Genomic DNA, 24,861 nt, shown 5'->3' with positions numbered 1-24,861 from the left:
CAACTTCCCTGACATCTTTCCTTAGATGTTTTTCTCTTTTTCCAAAATTATTGTATATCTACTCATATAACCTTAGGAAACTATTTTTTTGTATTATTATTTGTCATGCTATATAAACATCCTGCACTGTCAATAGAATTTGGGTATCTTGAGGGGATCTGTCTTACATTTTATATTCAAGCACCTGGGTCAGGACTTAACAGGATAGACAGTCAATGAAGTTTTTGTTGATTACAATGAATCCATAAGTCCATTCCTTCTAATCCCTTAAAAATGGATTCAAATTTATTTCAGGCAGGGGAGTCTGATTCATTCTTTATTCTGTGTCCTTGTCACACAAATCTTTTAAATGAAGTGATGAGCTCTGGATTTGGAAATAGAGGAACTGGACTCAAATTCTTCTACTGTCTCATATTAGTTATATAGCTTTGGACAAGGCATTTAACTTCTTATTGTGTCTGTTTTTTTCAGTTGAAAAATTGGGTAATGGACCCCACAGGGTTTATTGTAAGGACCAAATGAGATAGTGGCTGTGAAAGAATTTATCAAATTGTAAAGCAACGTTAAGGGATTATAAACACACTATCTCTTCCATACATCTTTTCTCCCATGCATCTTTTATGTGTACAGCTTTCCTTTGTCTACGAAACAGCTGTTTGTGGACAGGGATCATCTAACATTCTTCTTGTCACATTCCATCAGAACACTTAGTACAGGATGCCACAGCTTGTTGATGGGCTTCAGTTGGCTGGAAAAGTCTTTGAGTCTAATTCTCACTAGCAAACAGATAACTTGGCCCAGGTTCAACAACTGCCATTTACCTGAAGGCCTATGATTTGCTTTTTCCAGCACATACAAAAAGGACTTGAATTGCTTGTTCATTCATCTATTCATTTAATAGATTTATGCTGACTGCCTACCACAGGCCATGATCTATGCTAGATGCCCAAGAAGCAAAGTAAGCACTCAAGATATTCACAATGTACTGAATCATCCTAGAGAGGTACTAGGAACCACAGCTCTGCTTGTGACTTCATTCTGTTCCACGAATCGAGTATCTATTATGTGCCAGACCCTGCGCTAGTTGATGGGGTTAGAGATTCACCCCATCATGGGGATGGGATGGTGAGGTAGCAAAGGAAAACTAATCAGAATATGAAAAGCTGTGACCAACCATTTTACTCCATATTAAATACGTGGGAAGGGGTTGAAAGGATGTGTGAATCCGCTGCGACCAATTCACTGATATTCCCAAGAACCCTTTTAAACCATAGAAGGTAGATACTCCAACGTGCTTTGCTGCAGAATGAATGGGGCTCTCTTAAAGGACAGGTTAACATATACCTAAGTGACAAGAACATTCACACCCAAGGAAATTCAAGTAGTAAATAAATATATGGGAAAACATGCCATCCCATCAATTTAAAAAATACAGTTAAAACAAGAGGGTACTTAATAAGCAAGAGGAGAAAGCAAAATAGTATCTAAGGCTGTTTAGGGCAAACGCAAAAACCTCCAACGTTAAGAGTTCCATGGGGAAACGAGGAATTCTGTGGGTTGCAGTCCAGAACTGGTGTTCAGGAGTGAAAGCAAGGAGGGCACCAGTCACCGCTCCAATCTTCTGAACCAGGTGGTGGGTGAAGAAGGGGCTGGGGCGGTTCAGAGACGCGTGCTCTCCAAAGGTAAGAGGAGAGGCACCTGAGAGTCTCCAGGCAACCAATGAGCCCGCCCCCTCCAGGGAAAATCCTTTGGTAATTGGCTCACAAATACACCAATGGGCGCAGAGGAGGAGTTTCCCGCCACCTCTGGCGCCCGCTTTCAAACAGCCGGGCATTTGCAACTGCGGGCGGACTTCTCAACCAAACTTGAGGAAGGCGGATACTTCCGCCTCCTCGCCCCGCCCCCGAGCCATCATGGCCCCGCCCACCAGGAAAGCTAGCCAGCGATTGAAAGAGGTGGCTGCTCCTCAAGGGCCTCAGGGCTCCGCGTGTTCGGTTGTCACTAGGAAGGAACAAGAGGATTTGAGCCGGGATAAGGGGGTTTGCTAGAGACTGGTCTTTAGCCGGGGCTAGGGTTTCCCCGCCGTGACAGCGTCTGTGGTCTCCGGTGAGTTTCGTTTTTTCTGCTGGGCTTGGGACTGGGCTTAGAGAGGTGCGGATCGTCGGGATCTTGGCCGAGGCTTCCGAGAGAGCTGATCCGCCTCCTCCCCAAATCCCACAGAGGTTAACTGGCCGTGGGATGCAGGGCTCGGCTTCTGGCTTTGAAATGTCATCGAGACCTCTTCGTTCCTCAAGATCCTATTTAGAAGTGACGTCTCGGGAGCCCTCCTTTCCTCCGCCAGCCTGCTGGGTCGCCCCGAGACTCTGGGGACCCCGCCGTGGTCACCCTGGAGCCGTGCCTGGCTCACAGTGGGTGCCGTGTACACGTGTGTTGAACGAGTGCCTGTTACGCTGGCACCCCAAGGCAGCTGCCCCAGGCATCTCTGGCTCCGTGCAGCTTCAGCCTCGCGGTACCTACTGTTTGGCCGCGGTTGACGCTAAACTGAGTTCCTTGGTAAGGCCTTTCATTTATGCATTCGCTCAGCCTGTGGATACCTACTGTGTGCCTGTATCACACAGTCCATCCGTGGGCACCCTGAATCGATTTGTACAAGTCAGTATCATCAGCACTGATCACAGGATAATGCCATCATTGGTTTGTCTGTTGTCTTTAAATTTTCTTCTTTCCACCGTGCTCTGCTAAACTTTGTAGCCTTGAACAGTTTCTGACATTTGTTGGTTGGTGAATAATTGTTGAATGAATGAATGAATAGCCTTCTAAATCTGGTATTGCAAGTCTGAAAAACAGGCTAGTGCGCTCTGGAAATTTACATTTTAGAAGGGAATTTTCCATGTAACTAAGTATAATTTCCCAACTCCTAGGGCACTTCTTACAATAACTTTTTCTGTCTTTAAGACACCAGCCTGATGCTGAGTTAAGCTGAATTTCTCCATTTCCTCCACAATGTGTGACAATTTATATGTGCTCATTGGGTAGGTGAATAAGATAGGCTGCAGTTGATGTCATAAGAAGAGTATACGAGTATAGCCTGGAGGGACCAAGGAGTGACTAATTCCTTGGGGTGACAGGATTCGGGAAGGCATCTTGGAGGGGATAGCATTTTCATCTGAAAGAAAGTTGCATTATTTGAAGTAAGATTTTTTTTTCTCAAGATATACTCAAGATATACTGAATGTTCTTTAACCTCTTATGTAACTGGCAGACCCCTATTCACCAATTTTGTCATAGTAATACCAAAAGTAAATATATTGCTTGGCATCTAGTGCTATGCAATTTATATGCATTATATCGTCAATCCTCATAATCAATCTTTGAGGCAGGTACTATTTTTCACTCCTTTTTTGTTAATGAGAAAATGAAAACAGTTTGCTCTAAGTTTGCACTGCTGGTAATTAGAAGAGCCAGAATTAACCCAGGTTGTCTGAATGCATGCCTCATTTTTTAGTTACTTACAGCCATATTATGTCCTTTAAGATATTTTTCTCATCTTAAGTCTCTTCTTTCTGTCCTCTCTCAGCTTTCCTTACTTCATAGGCAAAGATAATTTTGCTTTACTACACAAAACACAGAATTTATTACAATGTACTGTTGTAACTGTTAGTTTATATCATTATTTCCTTAAACGATTGTAAGTTCCCCATGGCTGGAACCATGCCTTAAATGCATCTAGGGTATAACCTGGCACACAGTAGGGGGTTCGTAAAATTTTATTAAAATAATCCCTATAGAGTAAGCATCTATCATATTCAACAAATATTTGCGTGTGCCTACCATGTACAAGGAAAGAGGGAGAGATATATTTCAATTCTGCTCTCAGGGTCACGTATAGGCATTAGATGAGGCAAAAAAAATGCTGCTTTTGCTTTTTTAGTATTCTGTCCAACTAAATACCTATAGGTCTTCCAAAAATAACATAACTAGGGACAACAAAATGAGTACTGGATCAGCACTGTCTGATCTGAGTGTGAAAAAAAGAGACATAATTTTTTTTTTTTTTTTTTTGGTTGCATGGTCGGGGAATCGATCCTGGGTCTCCTGCATGGAAGGCGGGCATTCTAACCACTGAACTACCTGTGCACCCAAGAGACATAATTTTTTTACAGTTTTGTTAATGGGTTCAGAAAAGTTATCCACCAGGGAAAAAACCCTTACTAGCCTGCTGTTTAGGGAAAAAACAAAAGCAGACTGTACATTTATTCTGCTTCTTGATTTTTTATGGTCATTTGTGGCAACAAATATAGATTTATTTCATTATTTTAACTAGCAGCATAGAATCTCCAAATTTACTGAAAATTGGTATTACTAGGGCAGTTGTTCATTTTCAATATATTAATATTGAATGGCTTTCAAGAAGGTGTTAGCAGTTCATACTGTTCAACAGCAAAAGCATGAGGGGATATTTCAGACAAAATAGCCACAATGAGGTGTTATCTTTTTTTTTCAATTTGGTGATTGAAAATCATATTTCATTGTTTAAATGAGCACTTTGAATGCTTCACTAGCTTAAGCTTCTTTTCACGTTAATTGAGCTTTTACATTGTTTTAATGGTTGGCCGTGTCAGTTGTCCATTATTAAATGGACTGTTTTTTTCTCATATCTTTGTAAGAATTCTTTGTATTTAGAACTTTGTCATGTTTTACTAATGTTTTTCCCCATGAATTATTGTTATTTTATCTTTTGACTTTTGATATATTTTGCCACAGAGAATATTTGAGTTGCTAATGACATCTTTTCCCACATAGAAATTTTATTTTTTGTGGTTAGGGTTCCATAAAGTTTTTCATTTGGGGCTTCTGGATTTACTATCTTACTAAACTTATTATTTTTTTAAAGCCCTCTTTGTTATTGTTCTGAATATTGTCGTAAAGTCTCTCATAACAGTGGTGTGGTAATTAGTGGCGATTGAAATTAAAAAAAAAAAACAGTAACCTTTATTTTAAATTAAAGTTAAAATACTAATTTCCTTTTCAGTCTAATTTTTTAAAACCGCAATTAAGTTTATCACATTTCCCTTTAGCTTAAAATAGTTTCTGTAAGGTCTCTCATAGTTTATACCCTTCAGAAAGAAAACTTGTCTGTACCTTTTCTTCCCCAGTGGGGGAGATTTTGATTTTTTCAGATATTTCAGGTTTCTTCTTTTGTGATTTTGGATTTAAAATGTCAATTATAAAAATATATATCCTTTAGATTTTATATTCTCTTCACTTAAATACAGAAGCACCTTTTGGAATTCATTATTCTCTGTCTGAGAAAAAGTAGCTCTTTAAAGTAGCTGTATTTAGCATGGGCTCTTATAAATCTTAATGCTCCTTTATGCTATTTATTATCATTTGATGGCAGGGTTAATGAAAGACTGAAAAAAAAAAACACTTTTACGTAATAGAGGAGAACTTAACCCAAATGCCATACTGTCTTTTTTTTTTAATAAAAAAAAAATTTACATGGTCAGGCACCAGGAATCGAACCCGGGTCTCGGGCCTGGCAGGCAAGAACTCTGCCACAGAACCACCGTGGCCCACCCAAGCTGTACTATCTTTTGTTTATAGTTAAATGCAGAAAAGGTTGAGAATACTGCAAGAATTCAGAGGCAACAAAGAGGATTTCTGCCTAGAGAAATCAAGGATGTCTTAAGCTCCAGTTTAATCTCATTCTTTTAAGGAAAAAGGATTTAAATGGGGCTAACACTGTCTTTTTCTGTAGATTCTGTAGGCTTGATGTCTACTTGCAGTGGAGGAAAAATGTTAGAGGCATGAGATTGTGCATTTTCCTTTCCTTCACCATTGTGTATATGGCACATTTCACCTTTATTAAGGACTTTTTTCTGTATTCAGAGTGTCATCTTATGGTGGGTGTACAAGAGAGTTCTTGCAGCTGCTGGGTGGAGACAAGGATTTAGTTTCCTCAAATTTATAAATTTTGCTTTTAGGTAGAGGAGTATACTTATTCTTTATTCCTGGCACAAGAAAATAAAGGAGCAGGTTTGGTTTAGGAAGCGGAAGCTGGAAGGGTATAAGTTGATGTGAGGAGTTTGAGTTGATAGGAGTTGAAGGAGAAGGGTTGGGCAAGGTCAGGGACCAGAAGGGCGGGATCAGAAAGTGGGCTGCAAATTAAAGCGTGGCCGAGAAACATATTCAGTCCTTGGAACAGCAGCAACTACAACACCTTACTACGGAAGTATTCACACTGAGATTCATGGTTGGGTCAGTCTGTAATACCATATTAATCTATTCTAAAGTTTGTATTTTCTTTCACAGTTTAACATCTACAAAATCTGGCCATATCTTAAAATTGACGATGTCATTTTTTTTCTTAGTGATGCAAACAGACCTGCATAATAAAATAAAGGGCACCTTTGAAGAAATGGAGTATCTTATGCTGTAGAACTCAGTCTGCTTACATAAACGTTTGAGGTTGTAGTTCTTAACTGTTAACCCAAGGAAGCTAAGTTCTTTATGGTAAAGTGCATTTGGAGTGCTGGGACTGTGCTTATTTCACTTCAAATTTTAATGATATTTTAGTCTGAAAGTGTAGTGAAAGACTTGTGACTCAGGCTCACATCAAAGGGCATTTCATCGGTATGAAGAATAGTGAACTGAATGCAGGGCAATATTAGGCCAAGTAACTGGTGATGCCTGCCTACTTCATGTCAGGATTGTTCAGGCTTTGAAATTCTGGGGAGTGCGTTTGTAGTGTCAGGATTCCTAAGTATGATTCAAATCATCATCAGCCTTTTGACCATAAGTAGTTGAAAACCCATCTCCTGCTATTGCTTCTGCCCCAGCAGTTTCTGTTCCCCAGGGAATTTTTGCTGTTGCTTTTGGAACTGGAACTCCACATGGGTATAGCTTCACAGCCTTGAGTTCTGTTTTTCCTGAGTATTTTGCCAGAACCCGATTTTATCGAGCTTGAGAGTGGGTCATTTAACACTTAGATTTTTGTTGTGTGCTTTATGGAGTCGTGTGCTTTAATGGAATTTACCTTCATAAGTGGATTCTGGGTAGCAATCATTAATCCAGGATTTAGGGAGTCCCTTTTCATCCAGCATGAAATTTGACTTGTGAGAGTCAAAGGTTGAAGCACAATGTAGATGAGACTACCTGTGCAATATTTAATGTATGACATTTGACATTTTGTTCATTTAACATTATCTTTTTACATGGACAAAAATTTTCCTATTAAGTTATACTTTCCAGCTCACTAGAGGTGTCTTTTCATAGGTTTATTAGCTATTTGCCTTTTTCTTTTCTATGAATTACTGTCATAGCAGCTATTTTCTTTTCTGTGAATCACAATTAAGTTTTAAGACTTCTCTTTATATTTGGAGTAGTAACTGTTTGTCATACCTGAGTTACACATATTTTATCCCAGCCTGTTGTCTTTTGACTTTGTGTATGTGAAGTTTTATGGGATATTTAGAAACCCAACATCTCCCCCTTCCTGCAGGAGGACCATGTCATTAGACTTTGGCAGTGTGGCTCTGCAGACACCAAATGAAGATGAAGAATATGACAAAGAAGATTATGAAAGGGAGAAAGAGGTAAGTTGCCCAGATTTGTACATGACAGCCCACCAGCTGATGCTGAGCAGGTGCTCTCGCTTCCTGGTTGGCCAGAGTCCCCACTTCTCACCTACACGGGCCTATGCACCAAGACCCTCCTGTCCCATTCACGCAAGTTCTCTCCCAGGCCCCTGCGGACACGTGCATTTGTGACCCTAGGCTTAGAGAGGAGGTTTCCTGTTGTTAGCAGGGTTCTTATGACAACCGCTGTGGCAAGGGTGGAGATGAGCATTTTCTGTTACTTTGTAGCGTGAGATTTTTCATGACCCTGAAAGTTTTGCATAGTTGTTGGGATCTAGGGATTCTTGAGACAATCAGTTTAAGTATAAAATACAATAGGAACCTGACTGGTGATTTTCCAGTGGGAAAGATGTTATAGAGATGCATAGGGTATTGGAGAGCACCTACTGCCAGGTATATTTGTGTGCAAAAAAATTTTAAGGGAGTATTAGTTAAGTATTAGTTAAGAAGTTAAGTTGATTAATTCTAGATAAGTCTGAACATGGCCATTGGGATTACTTCTTTGGTACAGTCTGTGTCGGGCTGGAAAATTTCCAGAGTAAAAGGAGTTCTTTTCAAAGGTGAAATATCCGAGAATGAGTGTTTCTAACATGGAAGGAAAGAATATATAGCTAATTTACCTCTTACGTAATAATTATTCCTAAGAAACCTCATGTTAGTAAGAAATGTTTATACTTTAAAAAAAAATTTCTGCAAGGGAAGAACTGGGATGAGCGGCGACGACATTTCAGATTTTCACAAATAAAAATCAGAATTATTTGTAAAAATTCAGCTTTGTTACTGCACGTTAAAATAATGAATTGGCTCATCATACTAAGAGTGCTTGCATGTCCAGAAGCCTTTTCAGTCTCCTCAGTTTTCCTTCCCCACTCTAGCAGAACTGTTCATAGAGCTTAAAGAAAAGAATGGCCTTTTCCTTCCTGCCTGGTTGGTAGCTTTGAGATTGCAGCAAGACTATAACTGTTAGCAGTATTTTAATGCATATTGCATTCTTTGATTAGTGAGTAATTTTGTATCGAATTTGCTAATATAGAATACTTGTATTCTGTACCCCCAAATGTGCTATAGGGCTGAGTAAGAACATCAAGTCTGATTCATAGTCTCCCCTGCTAAGAATTTGTGAGACCTTTTTCTCTGCAAGGCAGGATAATCCTGATTTTGACTTTCAAGTATGAATGAACAGTTGCTAAAATAATATGTTTACTAAGATGTGCTCAATTTTGGTACTTTGGGGGTCAGCAGGAATTTTGTCCAAATTTGCCCACAATTCAGTGAATAAACTGTAGTCAAATTCCAACCTCCATGCCATTCTAAATCATAGCCCTCCAATTATCATCTTGCCTTTTCTATTTCTATGCCTTCCATTATTTACAATTAAAGCCAAGTGGAGAAATTTTACCTAACCTTCAGGAAAAGAAAGAATTTAGTAAATAAATGATTCAGTAATCAGAGCATGTTTAAGTCTAGTGGAATCTCAGAGCCACAGATCACCAGGAACAGATCCAGATTTTGACAAAACCTTCAAGGAAGGCACCAAAATAACTTCTCAATTGCGGCAACTCTTAATGGTATATTGGTAAAAGTTTGACCACTGTGGGCCAAGGCATAGCTGACCCAGTGTTTGAACTGAGACTCTGTCTGGTACACAGTCACCAGAGCTGATGAGGGTGCAGGTGAGCGAGGGTGAGGATACTATGGAGATGTGTCAGCGTATCAGTTCATATTCGTATCGATTAATTGTCACGTGTTACTCATAGTCCTCATAGCTGATTGGAGTGTTTCGCTTACTTGCTGTGCCATTTGGAAGATGCTGATACAGTTTTTCTTTCTTGCTACTAAATAGACTTCATTCAAACTATTCTAAGCAAGCTTTTACTTATAAAGGTGTTCCATAGAAGACAAATTAAAAGCCTCCTTTATTATCTTGTTCATAATATAACAATGTGATTTTGCAAAATACTCTTTTCCTAATCATAATACTTCGTGCTTTCATAGGGTTTTGTAGAGATACGGATTTTTGTCAAAGGAATGGTTGTTGTAAGCTTCTGAGTTATTGGTAAAGCCACAGCTTACAGTAGATTGTCATTTGTGATCTCATAGACTTCTGGAGTATATATTTGCTCTCTGCCTGTCATCAGAAGTATCTCTGTTGTTATTGCTTGATTATAGATAGTAAATGTGTTTATTTTTTCATCTATTTTGGAGTTAGTGGTTCTGGGAAGAAGCAATTAGTAATCTGTGCTATCAAGATAATACTTACTGATAATTATTCATTTAGTGATGACGTATTTGAGACCTGGAAAATGATCTTGAGTAGAGAGATGTAATTACAGATGGCAGACAGATGCACTTGACAATACTGATTTTTTTTTAATTGGTACTTCTCTAATAGAATTATAAAACTCTGTGGAGCTTGGAATCATATGTATTTTAGAGGTAAGCTTTCTATTGCATAGCCTTTCTTCCACTTTTTTATCTCCTTGTTTGATGTACTTGTGGAAACATTTTGATATTTTGTCCCCACTAGAGGGAGTTGTAAAGCTGGTATTTGTTTACATTTTGAATTATTTGACTTATTTAGTGGAATTTTCTTATCAGTCCCCCCCAAAATCAAAGAAACAGATGGTTATGTATTCATGCTATATTTTTCCAACATTTTTCTTTAAAAATTTCTTATCAATTATTTAGATTGTGCCTTTAGATTGTGAGATCTTCCTATAATAAGTAGGCATTTTCCAGGGGCTGTCACAATTGACAAAAACATTAAACATTGGCAGAACTGCAGTTTGATTGTATAAGAGCAGATAAGTATCTTCCAGTGACTGGCTAAATGTCATGTAGAAGACAGATTCAGGTTCAGGCTCTGACTTGCTGGCTTTTCATGGGTACGTTCCTTACCTTCTCTGTGCCTTGGTTTGTTCACCATTACATAGAGTGGGTTAAATTTGATGAGCTCTAATGTCCTTCTAAGCCAAAATTTATATTATGTGCCACCTCTAATTCAGCTGATATTTATCTAATAAAATGTTGCCATATTTTCCAGATATGTGACAACCTAGACAGCTCTTCCCTACTAAGAAAACACTGAAATTTAATTAGTGAAGTGGAATTTTATTTTATATATATTTTAAAAATTCTGAACATAACATAAACTAAAACTGCCAAGTTATTTTGGCCCTTTTTATCAATTCTATTTGGGCTTTTTCAAATATGTTTATAACTTGTTCTTAGGTTAAAATAAAGAGTCTGTTTAATAAGTGTACATAAAATCATTTAAAAATAATTCTACTTTAAAATAGCCAGAATCATTTCAATATACTTACAAGGTAACCTGTTCAAATAGAGTATGACTGTTGGTTATTCCATTTGCTGTTTTTCTCTTGGGAGAAGAGGTATTGTTATGTGGTTTGTAATTTGAGACTTTTTTTCATTAACATTTGGATTATAGGCCCTGAAGACAGTCTGATTAGTTAAGTAGAAAATCTTTACAAAAGGTTTACATGCTCTCTGTTTCCCATTCTTCCCTAAACATGGGCTTTTTTGGATGTTGCACATTATTTTGTTGACGAATTTCTTTGGGAAAAATGCTTTTTCCTTTCTTTTGAGGCAAAGAAACATGAAGTAGTAAAAGGAGAGAAGTTTATAGAATGGCTCAGAAGGCATTTCATTAACTTTACCAATGCAAATTACCTTTTTTCTAGAGAATCGGTCTCTTAAATTATTTAATTCAGTTGATATCCAGTAATATCCCACTGTGAAGATTGCTACATGCAACCAAAAAGCAGTCTGATGAATTTGGAATTAATGAATGATATTAGATCCTGTCATTTATAAATGCCGCTATTTTTGTTCTTAAGTCTGCATTTGGAATTTGGACGGATCTTTAATGAGACAAATGTATAGTCTCTAAATTCCCTGCTTGGTAACACGCATAAGTTGGTGTGGTAATTCTGTGCATTGTGATACCAGGTTCAGTGACTGAAAGCTTGTCTGGCAGCGAATATGGGGAAGGCCCACTTTGATCCTGGGCTGTGGAAACCTTGGGGGTGGGATCTTATTCCTAAATGGCCTTAGGAGAAGCGCTTCACCTCAGTTGGCTGCTCTCTGCCCTAGAAGTTACAGACACCAAAGAACCAGACCCAGCTATGCCCAAGAACTTGACCGAGAAATTTTTTTGAGTGAGGTTAATGAAACTTTAAAATTGTTAGTATCTATGTAAACCATCTTATAACTCAAAATACTACAGGGATAATTTTTCTGGTTAAGTTTACCTCCTGATCCATAAGCAAGGATTAGTTGATTACTTATGCTCAAATTGATTTTCCTCCATGGGGTGCCAGTTTTGTTCATTTTGTACTGTCACAAAGAAAGCTACAATAACTGCTTATCTATTGTGTAACTTCCTATCCTTGTGAGGAGGGGAAAATGCACAGTTCAGATGTCGCTGTCAGGGTTCCTCTGAATTATGAGGCTATGTACCTGAACCTCACTGAAGGTTTAGAAGAAAATATTCTCTCTGTACAGGAGTCTTTACTTGATGTAAGTATACAGGATTTATTCTATTGTTATTTTTTCCTGTGTAACAAGGGAGGGTAGTCTTTTTTTCTTCAAGTGATGATGCATAATTATCCACCAAACTGGTTGGACTACTTTTGAAAGACCTCTTCAATGTGAATTTTTCTTCCCCTAGTAAATTTTATGTTTTGTAGAATTGGTTTGCTAACTTTCACTTGAGCCAATTAATACAGTATATTGATGTATTTTGTTTTGTTGTTATTGTTGTTTCTTTTCTGTTTCTTATACTTTATATCTCTGAGTCAACTCTGATAGGCTAATTTTAAAATCATCTTTCAACTACCCTCGCATGAGCAGTTGAGCAATAAATCAAAGTCTCAGTTGTTAAAACTTGAGTTAAACAAGGGTCATTGTAAAATATTTTAGCGAGAACTAAATGGATTGAGAAAATCATCTAGTGTATGTCGCAAATATATTTGGGAGTGAAGAGGTATCCCTCCCCCAACCTCACATATCCTACTGCCACTCCCAAATTTTACTTTGCCAAAAGTTAGTTAACATTACTTTGGAGCATTCCTTTCAGACCTTTCTTAGAATGTTTTTCTTTCACTTTTGTCATGTATGTTTAGTTTAAGAACATTTTTCTGATTATAAAAATAATACCCGTATATGTTTTATAGTTACACTGCATTTCTTTTGTACTCATGGCAGAGAAAGTTAAGGGGGGCGGGCGGAGAGAAACCAAAGCTGCCAGAGACTAAGGGGAACCTCATTTTTTTTCTACGTAGGTTAAAGACATTACTCTAATGTCTTTAAAATTAACGTATTTCATAATATTATGGGATTGATTTATGTAGTTTGCAGAGACTCATTGAGCCTGTTATAAACCGGTACTTAATTTCTTCAAGAAAAAAACCACTAGCTATTCAGTAACATAGTATTTGAATCCTCTGATTCTGTTACAAATTTTAAGACACTTTATATTGTATATTGGAATTTGAAGACATTTGCAGATAGATATTGAAATTCAACGAATTAGATGATCATTCATCTCTCTTCTTTTCTTTGAAACTTAAATGAATTTATTCTGTTATGTATCTAATTTACATAGGCAGAATCTAATTTATATATGGGCTCAACATGTGATTGTTCTATTTCTCTAAAAAAAATTGGAGACCTAAGTCAAATGCTTTTCAGTTTTTATATGCTTTTGATAATGCTATCTATAGAAAATGGAATATTCCAATTCTCCTGTTACTCAAATATTTTAAAGAGCAGCGTATTGTGTATCTTTTCATCACTGGAATTAGATGGCTACCTACTAATTAGTCACTCCCTAGGGGGTTTCTATCACATTATCAGAGCTTTTAAGGGCTTCTAGGCCACCTGCTGCTGCTGCTAGTCTCACCACCTGGATGAAGTACAGCTGGTGACTGGGGTTCCCTGGGGCATGTCTGATTGTCAGGTCCCAAGGTCTGATTACTGCAGAACAGGATTCTGAGGCTCAAATCTGCCCTGCAATAACATAATACTGTAATTGCACCATTATTATGATGTATTTTGTTTCCATAAAGAAGTTTTTCAGTTATATTGTAGTGTATGTGTATTTACATGTATGACCTTTGTAGGAAAAAGTAAACTTGCTAGTATAAATCCTGATATTCTATATCCCGTGCTCAAGTGAATTGGAGAACATAATTCATCTGAAATGTATTAACTTTATTAAATGGAGAAATGAGGCATTTCTTTGGCTTCTACAGTGAAAGGTTTTTTTTGTTTTTTAAAAGATTCTTCTAAAGGCAGCTTTGGTTTGGTATCTTGTGTGTGATATTGATGCAGACTCTTCTGTCTCAGCTGCAGCAGTTACTCACCGACCTTCCTCATGACATGCTGGACGATGACCTCTCCTCCCCTGAGCTCCACTACTCTGACTGCAGTGAGGATGGCACGGAGGGAGAGTAAGGACCTGAAGTCACTTTCACTTGCATTTATAATTCTATAAATCTCTTTGTTTTGATGCTCTGCAGGTAATGATGATATAGCCCCTAGAAAATCGTAGATGAATTCTTAAAATTTGGGGTGAAGGTTGGAGGGAAAGCATGTTAAAATTCTTTGTGTTATCTATGTCCAAACAAATGATAGGCTCTAAATTTAAAGTGTTGTTTTTTCTCAAGAGCACATCATTCTCAGGAATTGGAGATGAACTGGAATAAGCAAGTGCTACCTAAATCTCAAAATAGAAGGGTAAGTATCTGGTGTGATGATGGCTTTGATGAGGGTGGGGTAGATCTTAGTGCTTTTTTTTTTTACTCTTTTTATCTAACAGGACTATAATGGGATTCGGGATTTATACGTTGGAGAGAAATGTGGCAATGGTTGGGAAGAGAATCAAAGTAAAAATGAAGGCCAGTATCCTGGGTACCATCCTGATGAAGATGGAGATGAAGGTGGAAGTGGTTATAGCCCTCCAAGTAAATATGAACAGACTGATCTATATCAACTTCCTGAAAATTTTAGGCCATATACCAGTAGTCAGAAGCAGGAATTTAATAACCACCCAACCAATGTAATTAATCCTCAAAGGAACCATTTTCAGGTATTGTCAAAACTTGGCTTTTAAGAATTTGTATATGTATGTACATGCATGTACATATATATTTGTGTAAGAAATATGCATTGCGTTCAACGGTGAGATATTTTATTTTAATTACAGAAATTTCTGAGTGATTTATTCAGGCCCATGCTGAATTAGTCATGCTATTTTCTGTTTATGATCTTAAGTCAGAAGTTTAAAGTAGAGGCTCTATGGAAACAGTTAATCAAACATTAAAATTTATTTTCAGTCTAGCAAAGAATAACCACCCTTCTATACGCCTACCAATGACTTCTATAACTTTACTATGTTTCATTGAGAAGGTATGTTGGGATGCCCTCATAGAGTTTTTATTTTGGCATGGCCAGGCACCGGGAATTGAACCCGGGTCTCTGGCATGGTAGGCAAGAATTCTACCACTGAGCCACCGTCTCACTGCCCTCTTCATTGAGTTTTTTTTTTTTTTTACATGGGCAAGCACCAGGAATCGAACCCGGGTCCTCTGGCATGGCAGGCGAGCATTCTTGCCTGTTGAGCCACCGTGGCCCCTCATTGAGTTTTAAAAGCTGTAATTCTATGTAGATGATAGCATTTATTCTCAATTTACTTACCAAATTCATTACTCTGTTTTCGTGTATATTTCATGTATATTCAATGAGAAGAACTTCATTTCTTACTCATTATCCTTAAAGCAAATTTTAGGACAAACACTTCAAAGCTGATGTCTCTTTTGTATGATGATATAGCAATAGAGAGGGTGAAGTTGTTAGAAGGAAAGAAATAGCTTGTCTTTACTCTGGGAGAGTTTAATGAAATAAGACCTCAGAGAATAGTTAGTTGCTACTTTGGAATTTCTCTTAGAACCTCAGTTTGCCCATAGCTGTTTTAAGTCACCCAGTGACAGGATGATTTTTTGGATCCTTTTAAGGTGACTATTTTTTCTTAATTCCGTTGTATAGAATATTTTTAATTACATCAGTTATTGAATATATGTTACCTATGAGGCCCTAGAATGTGCATTCTTACAGTCCCAAGGTGTTAGCATCATATAAATCATTCTTAGTAAGATATTTATATATAGTCTTACAGGATTTCTTGTATTTATTTATGAAACTGACCCCACTGTATGCTCAAATAAAAGGATAATCAAGATGTGCATACACTGCATTCTGGAGACTTCCATTTAACAGTGTTAAATAAAAGTAAGTGCTTTGTTTAAGCAAAAGATTTTTGTATAAAATTTTGTGATTGTATCCAGATTAAGTTCTGTAACATAAAATTAAGATGTCTAATTTAGATAATTTTTTGAAGGAAAGGCCAAGTCCTAATTGTTGGTTTCTCACCTTATAATAGCAATTTAGTACATCACAAAGTCCCAGTTGTCAAGCTTTGGAACCATATAAAGTGACATATAAACCCTATCAATCTTCTGCCCAGAATAATGGCTCACCAGCCCAAGAGATAGCAGGAAGTGACACGTTTGAAGGACTGCAACAACAGTTTTTAGGCGCTAATGAAGGTATGTGTCAAGTTTATATTTTATAAAAAACGTAAATGGGGAATTATTAACACTGAGTGGATATTTGACCCATTCAAGAATTATTTTCTAGGTATGATAATGAATCAATAATCATTATATACTATATAAAAATTCTGATTCATGCATCAGATTACCTAAGTTATACAATTGTCACATTGTGCAATGATTGCATTATTTTGAGTTTGTACCTCCAAAATGCCTGTAAGTTTCTAGAGCATTTACTTGTTAAGATAAGTAGAATATACTTCAGTTATAAATAATGTTTAATATCCTTCAAATACCTGTAAATATATACATTTCAAGATCTGCGGCATTGTTTTGTACCTCAAAATGCAAACTACCTGAAGTTGAGAAGTTTTAATAGGCCGAAATGTATCATTTGTTATAGATTTCCACTCCATTGTAAGAGTAAGTTTTTTGACATAGAATATAAATGAAATAAAATGTGAACTCTAGTTTAATACTTGAAGAGCTTCTACACTTCTTGTTTAATACATGAGAGAACCCTTCATATATAGATTAGTTAGTTAAGGTGCTACCTATTGCATATTAAATGCTTTTAATGATCGCACCTGGATTATTAAATTGATAAATCTGTGAAAATGGGAGCTTTCAATGTGTGCTGACAGACCTTTATATTTATTATCATGAAGCAGCAGTACTGCGATGCTTTACCTCCTACTTCAAAGACAGCGAGTGAATGCACATGTTTTATATTTCACTTACACATACACAAGTGGCCCTACTGTATCTCTAAGACATGAAAACATGAACATCAAAAAGTTTAAGCTTGATTTACAAATCCAAGTGTGCTTATTTTTAATTGGCCAAAATGATAGTGATTCAGTGTTATACCCTAAAGCAGTGACTTTTACATTTTTCTGGCAGTGACCTACAGTAAGAAGTACATTTTTACATTGTGATGCAGTATACAATGTATCTATGTAAATAAGTACATCTAACTGAAACAAACACAAAATATTATTAATACTCATTCTTACTACATGATGCACTATTTTCTATTCTATTTTATTGTCTTGTTTTTGAAAAAAGTAATGCTAGTCATAATCCACTAATTTGATTTCAGAATACTCTAAATGAGTTAAAAAAAACATTGCCCTAAATGAGCACAAATTTATATTTTGGTATGTTTTTATCTAATAGATTATCTTTAATTCCAAAGCAGATTCTGCAGAAAACATGCAAATTATTCAACTTAAGGTTCTTAACAAAGCAAAAGAAAGACAACTAGACAATTTAGTTGAAAAGTTAAATGAAAGTGAACGTCAAATTAGATATCTGAATCACCAGCTTCTGATAATCAAAGGTAAGTTAACAGAATGTTGGGTGCTATCATTTATGAGGTAGATAGCTAGATTTTATGAAGTAGGTATCTAGGTATCTTGTCCAATTGTCTCATTTTTAAATGTGAAAGCTTAGAGAATTGAAGTGTTTGGTCAGAGGGCTCATGTGAGTCAGACAGAGTGAAAATGAAACCCATGACTTCTGATTCCTTGTCTTAGATTACTTCCCTCCAGGATATACTATTTTGACATCATTTTCTCTTTTTTTTTCTTTCCCTTCTTTTAAGTTCCCCTGTCTTTTCTTTCTCAGGCTAGTAAAATCAGTGAGCATTATTTAACTCTACTGATGTCATTTTTGTTCTAAAAAGTTGTTGATTCTTTATGAAATTTACCTTAGTTAAATATTCTTATTCCCATAGTGACTTACTTGTAGTTTGCAATGCAACACTTTCTGAGCTTACAAATTAGTGTAAAGTTTTAATCCAGGTAAAAGTTAGTGACCCTGAACTCCTTTAGGTATGCCAAAGAGAATATTTTGTCATATCTGGAAGATGCACATAGAGTAAATACAGATTCTAATTATAATTGCTTACCTATAATTTTGTTCAATGTTAAACTTTCATTTTTAGAATAATTTTGGTGCTGAACTCTAGTTCATTTCAAACTTAAATGATAGTGAAAAGGTCTCTTTCTGTAATGCTTATAAAGTTTATTTTGAGTGAAGAACCAGCGCGTTGTTATGGAAAATTATGTAGGAAGAATTTAAGATAAGGCAATTAGTCCTCATATACCTTCTTTGATTAGCAGGGGTTTGTCACCTGTATGTAGCTTCTCCATTAAACAAATGCTGAAATCATTGTTAGGAAGTCTTTTCATCCCAAAAGGAATAGAGTAAGATTTTTGAACGTAGTTCTGATTCTCCCAAATTTTTTTGGTATCTACTCAGGCATTTTTTCTTGGATCGTTTCTTTACCTAATTTTCTCTGAATCAGCTAATTAATTTGTTTGGATTCAATTTAATTCAGCAATATTTATGTGATATAGATGTGATAGGGATTGTGACAATTGTGGTTCCTCTACAGTAGTATGTTATTTCTATAAACCTTTTTGAATGCCCTAGATGAAAAGGATGGTTTGGCCCTCAGCTTTCGAGAATCACAGAAACTCTTTCAGAATGGAAAAGAGAGAGAGATACAGCTTGAAGCACAAATAAAGGCACTAGAAACCCAAATACAAGCATTAAAAGTCAATGAAGAACAGGTAAATATTTTATTTTGATTATTTGTGGTAAGGTTATTTATTATGCTAAAAATTTTAGTTATTTATTGGAACTTTCGGCACTGTGGAACTAAATGTAGAAGAACTTAGAAGTTTTAGTCTTTCTCCATCATAAGCCTGCTTCTCCTTCCCTTCCCTTGGGGGAGAGAAGCTCCCACCCACCTGGCCATCTACACTGGATATCTGGAGGAGACCTCAACTCCTCTGGTCTCCTTCACACAGTCAGCCTCTGAGTCCTATTTAGTCTCCTTGTTTATGTCCCCTTGTTCTTAATTTAGACTTTTACTGTCTTATTACAAAGTCTCTTAACTAGTACAAAAATTTTCTCTTATGGCTATCTGAAATATCTAAATGTATCTAAATGGTATCTAAAATACTATTCTGAAAGTGTCATGCCCTTGCTTAAAGCCTTTCAATGACCCTGCTTTACCTGTGATGGCCATCTGCTCCTTGTCTTCCTCTCCTGTTCTCCTGGAACGCTGCTGTTGTTTTTATGTACTTGTGGGTGCCGGCTCGCCTCTCCAGAATACCTTTCCATGGCACACTGATACTTGATTAACAAGTCCTTGCTCACAGGTTCCCCCCCCCGCCCAAGTCTTCCCTTCTTTTCTCCCCAAGTCAGATGATCACATCTGTTATAACAGGCCGAGAATACCGTGAGCGCAAGACTGGGCTGCCCTGTCTTTAGCTCCACTACCAAGGCAAGCATCTGGCATGTAGTAAGTGGTCACCAAATGTTGGGTGAACATTGTTGTTCAAAACTGACCTAGACTATATATTTTTTCTTATATAATTATCTATTCTTGCTCCGATTACTGTCATGACTATAGTTTTATGATGTATTTTGAAATTTGTTAAAGCAAGGAAAAACCCTTAATATCCTTCAAAAATGTTTTGACCCTTTTTCACACTGTCTCATCTAGATCTTGCAAATTAGCTTTTGGTGTTTGGTAAAAAATCCTTTTGGAATTTTGATTATTAAGGCATTTCACTTTTCTGTTTTCAAGATTTTAATAATTTAACCTTGGAGAGGTCAGGTTATTTGCCCAAGGTTACAAAACCAGTTAGTGAAAGCATTAAAACCTAAATTTCCTAATTCCTCTCCTTTCATAGTTGTCATATTGAGAAGCTATTCATTTTTTTTTGGATTTGACCACTTCTTAAACATTTTGACCTGCATTTTTAGAATTTCCTTTAAAGTTGTGGCACATTCTTTTGATGAATGACAGAGAACCATTTGATTTTTAGAAGTAACTACAAAGCATTGGTAGTCAAACCTGGTGGTGGGTAATTCTAGAGAGTAATACCATTTCTATAGGAGGGAGGTTAAAAATGAAAGTGGCCATAAAATCATGAGATCAGTTTTATGTGAGATTTGTGGCTAGTTCTGAGGTTGGTCAATGGAAGAGTCTAGCGGATCCTTCAGCTCTCACCTAAAAAATGTCACCTTTTTGAGAGGACTTCCCATCCATATTGTATCTAAAGTATCCCATAGCTCCATACTCCCACTCTTCCTTCATCATGTCATTCGATTAAATGACTCAATCAATGTCTATAGCAGTGAAAGCAATACTGGAATAAAAAGCAATCTCTGGAATAGAATGGAGAATAATTCTCATTTGAAATTTTAATTCTTGTATGTGATGTGCACTATTAGCATTTCAAATTTCTTAAAAACTGATAGTAATTGGATTGAAAGTTAGATTATTTTTGGTAAGAAGTTGTAATTTTATAATCTTAATATAAGTTGCAAATAGCACTTAATAAGAAAATAGAGTAGCTTAAATACAAAATTAAAATAAAGACGATAGGAACTTTTTCTATTGCTCCTGTAACAGATTTCCATGAGCTTAGTGGCTTAAAAGAACTCAAGTTTATTATCTTACAGTTTTGGAGGTCAGAAATCCTATACAAATCCCACTGAACTAAAATCAGTGTTATTAGGGCTGTGTTCCTTTCTGGAGGCTCTAAGGAATAATCCATTTTCTTGCCTTTTCTGGCTTCTAGAGGCTGCCCTCATTCTTTGGCTGTGGCCCCCTTCTGTTTTCAAGTCCAGTCAAGTCTCTGGTTCTAACTTTTCTGTCTCAGTCTTTTCCATTTAAGGACCGTATGAATACGTTGGGCCCACCTGAATGATCCAGGATACTCTCCTTTTGTTAAGGTCAGCTGATGAGCAACCTCAATTCCAACTGCTCCCTTAATTCCCCCTTGCCATGTAACATTACATATTCACAGGTTCCAGTGATTAGGATGTAGACATTTTTGCGGGGCCATTATTCTGCCCATCACCCAGTTGTACAGTTAGAGCTTTCCAATTTCTGTTTTTTAGTAAGTAACTGTTGGCAGGTTTCATCAGTCTTTCACAAAAAAGTTGTCATTTTTCTGTGACCTGACAATTCGCTTGTCCCGCACTTTGCTCACCAAGTGATGCACACCGCACCGGGATGAGCCCAGCAGCAGCATACCCCTTGCCTGAAATCCACATACACATTATGCAGTGCAGAATCCTCTTTCGCTTTCCTTGGGTAGCTACGCAGTTTATTTTCTCAATGAATCATATTTCCAACAACTGTGAGCCTGGTGAATCCCCAGCTAGGGAAGCCTTAAAGTTGGAGCTACTACCTGGAGACCCCTTCTTCTCTACTCTCATTAAAGCATGGTTGGTTTTTAGGCTAAAGTCCACAAGCAGAGCACAGGGTCAAAACATTGTAAACATGGAGAGCCTGTTTGTATTTACTAGGTAATTAAGAAGTCCAGAACAACTGAAATGGCTCTAGAAAACCTGAAGCAGCAACTGGTGGACCTTCACCAATCGGAATCACTTCAGCGAGCTAGAGAGCAGCATGAGAGCATTGTTGCAGGCCTCACAAAGAAGTATGAAGAGCAAGTATTGTCCATACAGAAGAATTTGGATGCTACAGCAGCCGCGCTTCAGGAAAAGGTTAGAATGATTTCAGAACACCTGGTAGCAACAAGTAAAGCCGGTTATTTTTTGCATAATAATATGTTAGTTTGTGATTTACCTTACAGAAATCTTAGAAGTTGACAGTCTGGATTAAATTGTGAGTAAAACTTTAAAAGCCAAAGAATTTTTATCTATGATTCTGTCTTCTAAAGGCGCAAGTTTGTGAAGCCTTCCTCATATAGAATTGGTTAAAATTTCTCAGTTCTCAAATTACTAGTCCTTTATTTATAGAATACTTATACATATTATACATAGGTATATGAATGGTCGTTTCCTTAAAATTAATCCAGACTGAAAGGATTAATAACTGGTAGTGGGCTTGAATTTGAGAGGTTATCTTGGGAGCTTAACCAATAGAAGGTCCATTTTGGGTTTCCCAGTATTTGGTAATTAACCTAAAGACTGTCTAGAAATGGTTCTTGTGAGAATAGCTTAATAAATAAAATGGGAAAATCTGATCTAAATTCGGGTAGATTTGAAGCTTGAATTTATTTCAAAGTCAATTTTTATTATTTTTGCCCAAAAGGGAATAAAATGTTGTAAGCTGAGGGTGAGTCAGGTGGTGGGGTTGCTTGTGGGAAATTGCTTGCATGAATAAAATTTAGAATGCAGTATTTAAATGTAGTTTCAGATTTAATTTAACCCAAGGAAAGAGAAGAAGAAAAAGAGATGCAAGGGGATGGAAAATCCCAAATACTTAAAATTTGTCCTGATTTGGGTTGTTCCTTATTTATACAGCTGACTCTAAATTTTTCCATGCTTTTAGGAGAGCCATATAAGATTGCTTTATTGGCAATTTCATTTATTTCCACCTAATAGAAAGGCAAAATATATTATAAAAATATCAAGAGTGTATACTATCTTTCTTGATTATTTCAGTTAATTGAAGTGAATAGTGGCAAAAATAATCTTGAACTATGGGTTATCCCCAAATTGTTTGTATATTGTTCTACTTTTATATGAATTTTTATGATTTTTTAATTAGAGTGTTTTTCCTAATTATGTTCTCATTCCATTTATAAAGAAAAATATTGTGACCCGTGGATCAGTGTGGAAGATATATAGGGGTAGAGAAAATTGAAGTCTATGCCAAATTATTGAAAAGTCTACTTTATAAAATATTTAAGCATAAATATAAGATGCAGTTTCATTAATTCTGGTTGTGTTTGGGGAGTTGCATTAAAGGTAGTGCTCAGATGACTAGAGACAGTGGGGTTTGGTGACTTTTCCATTCGCAGTTATTTAAGGATGTCTCCATTTTCTGCTGACTTAAGACACATTTACATAGGGAATTGGCTAGAAGGAATTCCTAGTACATTCTACCCTTGTGCTCACTCCATCCTCCTTTCCACCCTCCACTCACTTCAATGAAACAACTCTAGGGCAGTGCAACAGTGGCTCAGTGGCAGAATTCTCACCTGCCATGCCGGAGACCCAGGTTGAATTTCCAGAGCCTGCCCATACCAAAAAGGAAAAAGAAAAAAATAGAATAACTCTAAACTAGAGTCCGATGACAGAACTCTAATAGCAAACCTCCCCCTAGACCCTCTCTTCTAAACTCCGTTCTACTTCCTCATATTCACAGAAGTGGCACTTAATTTAGATCTGTGATTATCTTCAGAATCATATAAAACCTTTCTTTAGCTCTTGAAATCTTCAGCTTTTGGTGAAAGTACATATTCAAGACTTTCTTCATGGAACTTGTTTTCTATATTATAACCTTCACCTGATCTATGTTCTACCTTTCCTTTAGTGTTACATTTAAAGGCTCCACTTTGAATACTTTCTGTTGACTAAGAGACACAGACCTTTATGTGTGGTCTAATCATTGCATTGGAAGCCTTTTCAATGCTCCTATGTCACCAGCTGTCACCTTTTTATCATCATACTTGTCATTCAGTCTTAAATAGATGTCTGTCCTATTAATCTTGAAGTGTGTGTTCTCACTTAAGCTAATCATGGAAACAACAGAACCACTCATATATATATATATATATAAGGTATTGAAACCTTTTCTTTATAGTGCTTTTCATATCTGTTTTGTTTCTTTAATACTTTTTTGCCAGTTCTCGGTCTCTTGTAAAAACTGTTGTGACCTCCTCAGCACATAAATGTTGATTGTTTCCACACGCCTTCTTGCATGTACTTTCATACTGTCCTTAATATTAGCTCATTCATTGTATTTGCCCTGGTAGTTTGGTACCTTAGAACCATACTTCCCAAGCTGGCCTAGGAATCAGATGTATTGTACCAAAAGGTTTTGCAGTGCAAAATAAACATGGGTTAGATTTCAGAAGCTTCACTTAGTTCAGAACTTTGGGAGAAAGAATTTAAAACAAACACCACTACATTGAGATAGAATACAACATTCACACGAATTTAGAAGCTAAAATGAGAGTAAGAGGGAAGAAAAGACTTCTTCTAACTCTTAGTTCTGTTTTACCGCCCTGTGTGGTGTACCTTCGTTAGTATCCTTGAGATGTTATTGGCCTTTAGTTTATCTTGTGGATCAGGCTCCAAATGCCTTCTCTCTGTTTCAGGACCTTTTCTTGATATTCCCCTTACTACTGATTTTCTTCAGGCTTCTTTTGTAACTTCAACCGATTTAACTCAGTCCTCTCCTCACCCACGCTGTACCGTTTGCCTGGAATTCAGCCTGTGTACAGTGTTTCAAATGAGAGGTGATGACCTCTCCAGGACCCCTTCTACCTGGGCTTGGGATTTCCATGGCTCATTATTCCCAAACACGTTTTTCTTTTGGAGAAACTTAACTATGTTGTGTACAGACTCTTTATTTTCTATATGTTCCCACACAATACCTCCCTACACAACACACTATTCTGTCTTTCTTAGTTATTCATTTCTCAGGTATTTACTGGAGGACTTGCTACATATAAGGCACTGCATAGGTACCTTCAAGGAGATTAGCAAGAGAAACGAGACATTTAAAAGGCAGAGAGAGAAACATACAAGGAATACATAAAGTCTAAATGAGTTCAGAGGAGAGAAAGATTACTTGTGGCTAG

At 36.8% G+C, this 24,861-nt stretch overlaps 1 protein-coding gene across 13 annotated transcripts in view; it reads left to right on the top strand.

Moving 5' to 3' along the window:
- Window positions 1-1,844: 1,844 nt before the first annotated feature.
- Window positions 1,845-24,861, top strand: part of CEP152 (centrosomal protein 152) — an 86,608-nt gene continuing 63,591 nt past the window's right edge. For 3 of the 13 annotated variants that reach the window (XM_077127812.1, XM_077127809.1, XM_077127805.1), the window contains exons 1-9: window positions 1,846-2,106; window positions 7,505-7,598; window positions 14,010-14,113; window positions 14,330-14,399; window positions 14,482-14,751; window positions 16,102-16,267; window positions 17,472-17,615; window positions 18,713-18,852; window positions 21,611-21,811. In XM_077127812.1, coding sequence (XP_076983927.1) covers window positions 7,512-7,598; window positions 14,010-14,113; window positions 14,330-14,399; window positions 14,482-14,751; window positions 16,102-16,267; window positions 17,472-17,615; window positions 18,713-18,852; window positions 21,611-21,811 — 1,182 coding nt within the window. In that variant the 5' untranslated portion in view covers window positions 1,846-2,106; window positions 7,505-7,511. Of the gene's footprint in view, window positions 2,554-2,608; window positions 3,192-7,504; window positions 7,599-14,009; window positions 14,183-14,329; window positions 14,400-14,481; window positions 14,752-16,101; window positions 16,268-17,452; window positions 17,616-18,712; window positions 18,853-21,610; window positions 21,812-24,861 lie in introns of those variants that run through there. The other 10 variants (XM_077127817.1, XM_077127808.1, XM_077127810.1 and 7 more) reach the window with 9 other exon arrangements.

Source organism: Tamandua tetradactyla, chromosome 14 (genome assembly GCF_023851605.1).
Source record: "Tamandua tetradactyla isolate mTamTet1 chromosome 14, mTamTet1.pri, whole genome shotgun sequence".
In the NCBI taxonomy this organism is placed as follows: domain Eukaryota; kingdom Metazoa; phylum Chordata; class Mammalia; order Pilosa; family Myrmecophagidae; genus Tamandua; species Tamandua tetradactyla.
Note: the sequence above shows the minus strand (reverse complement) of the source record. Positions and strands in the feature narration are given on the sequence as shown.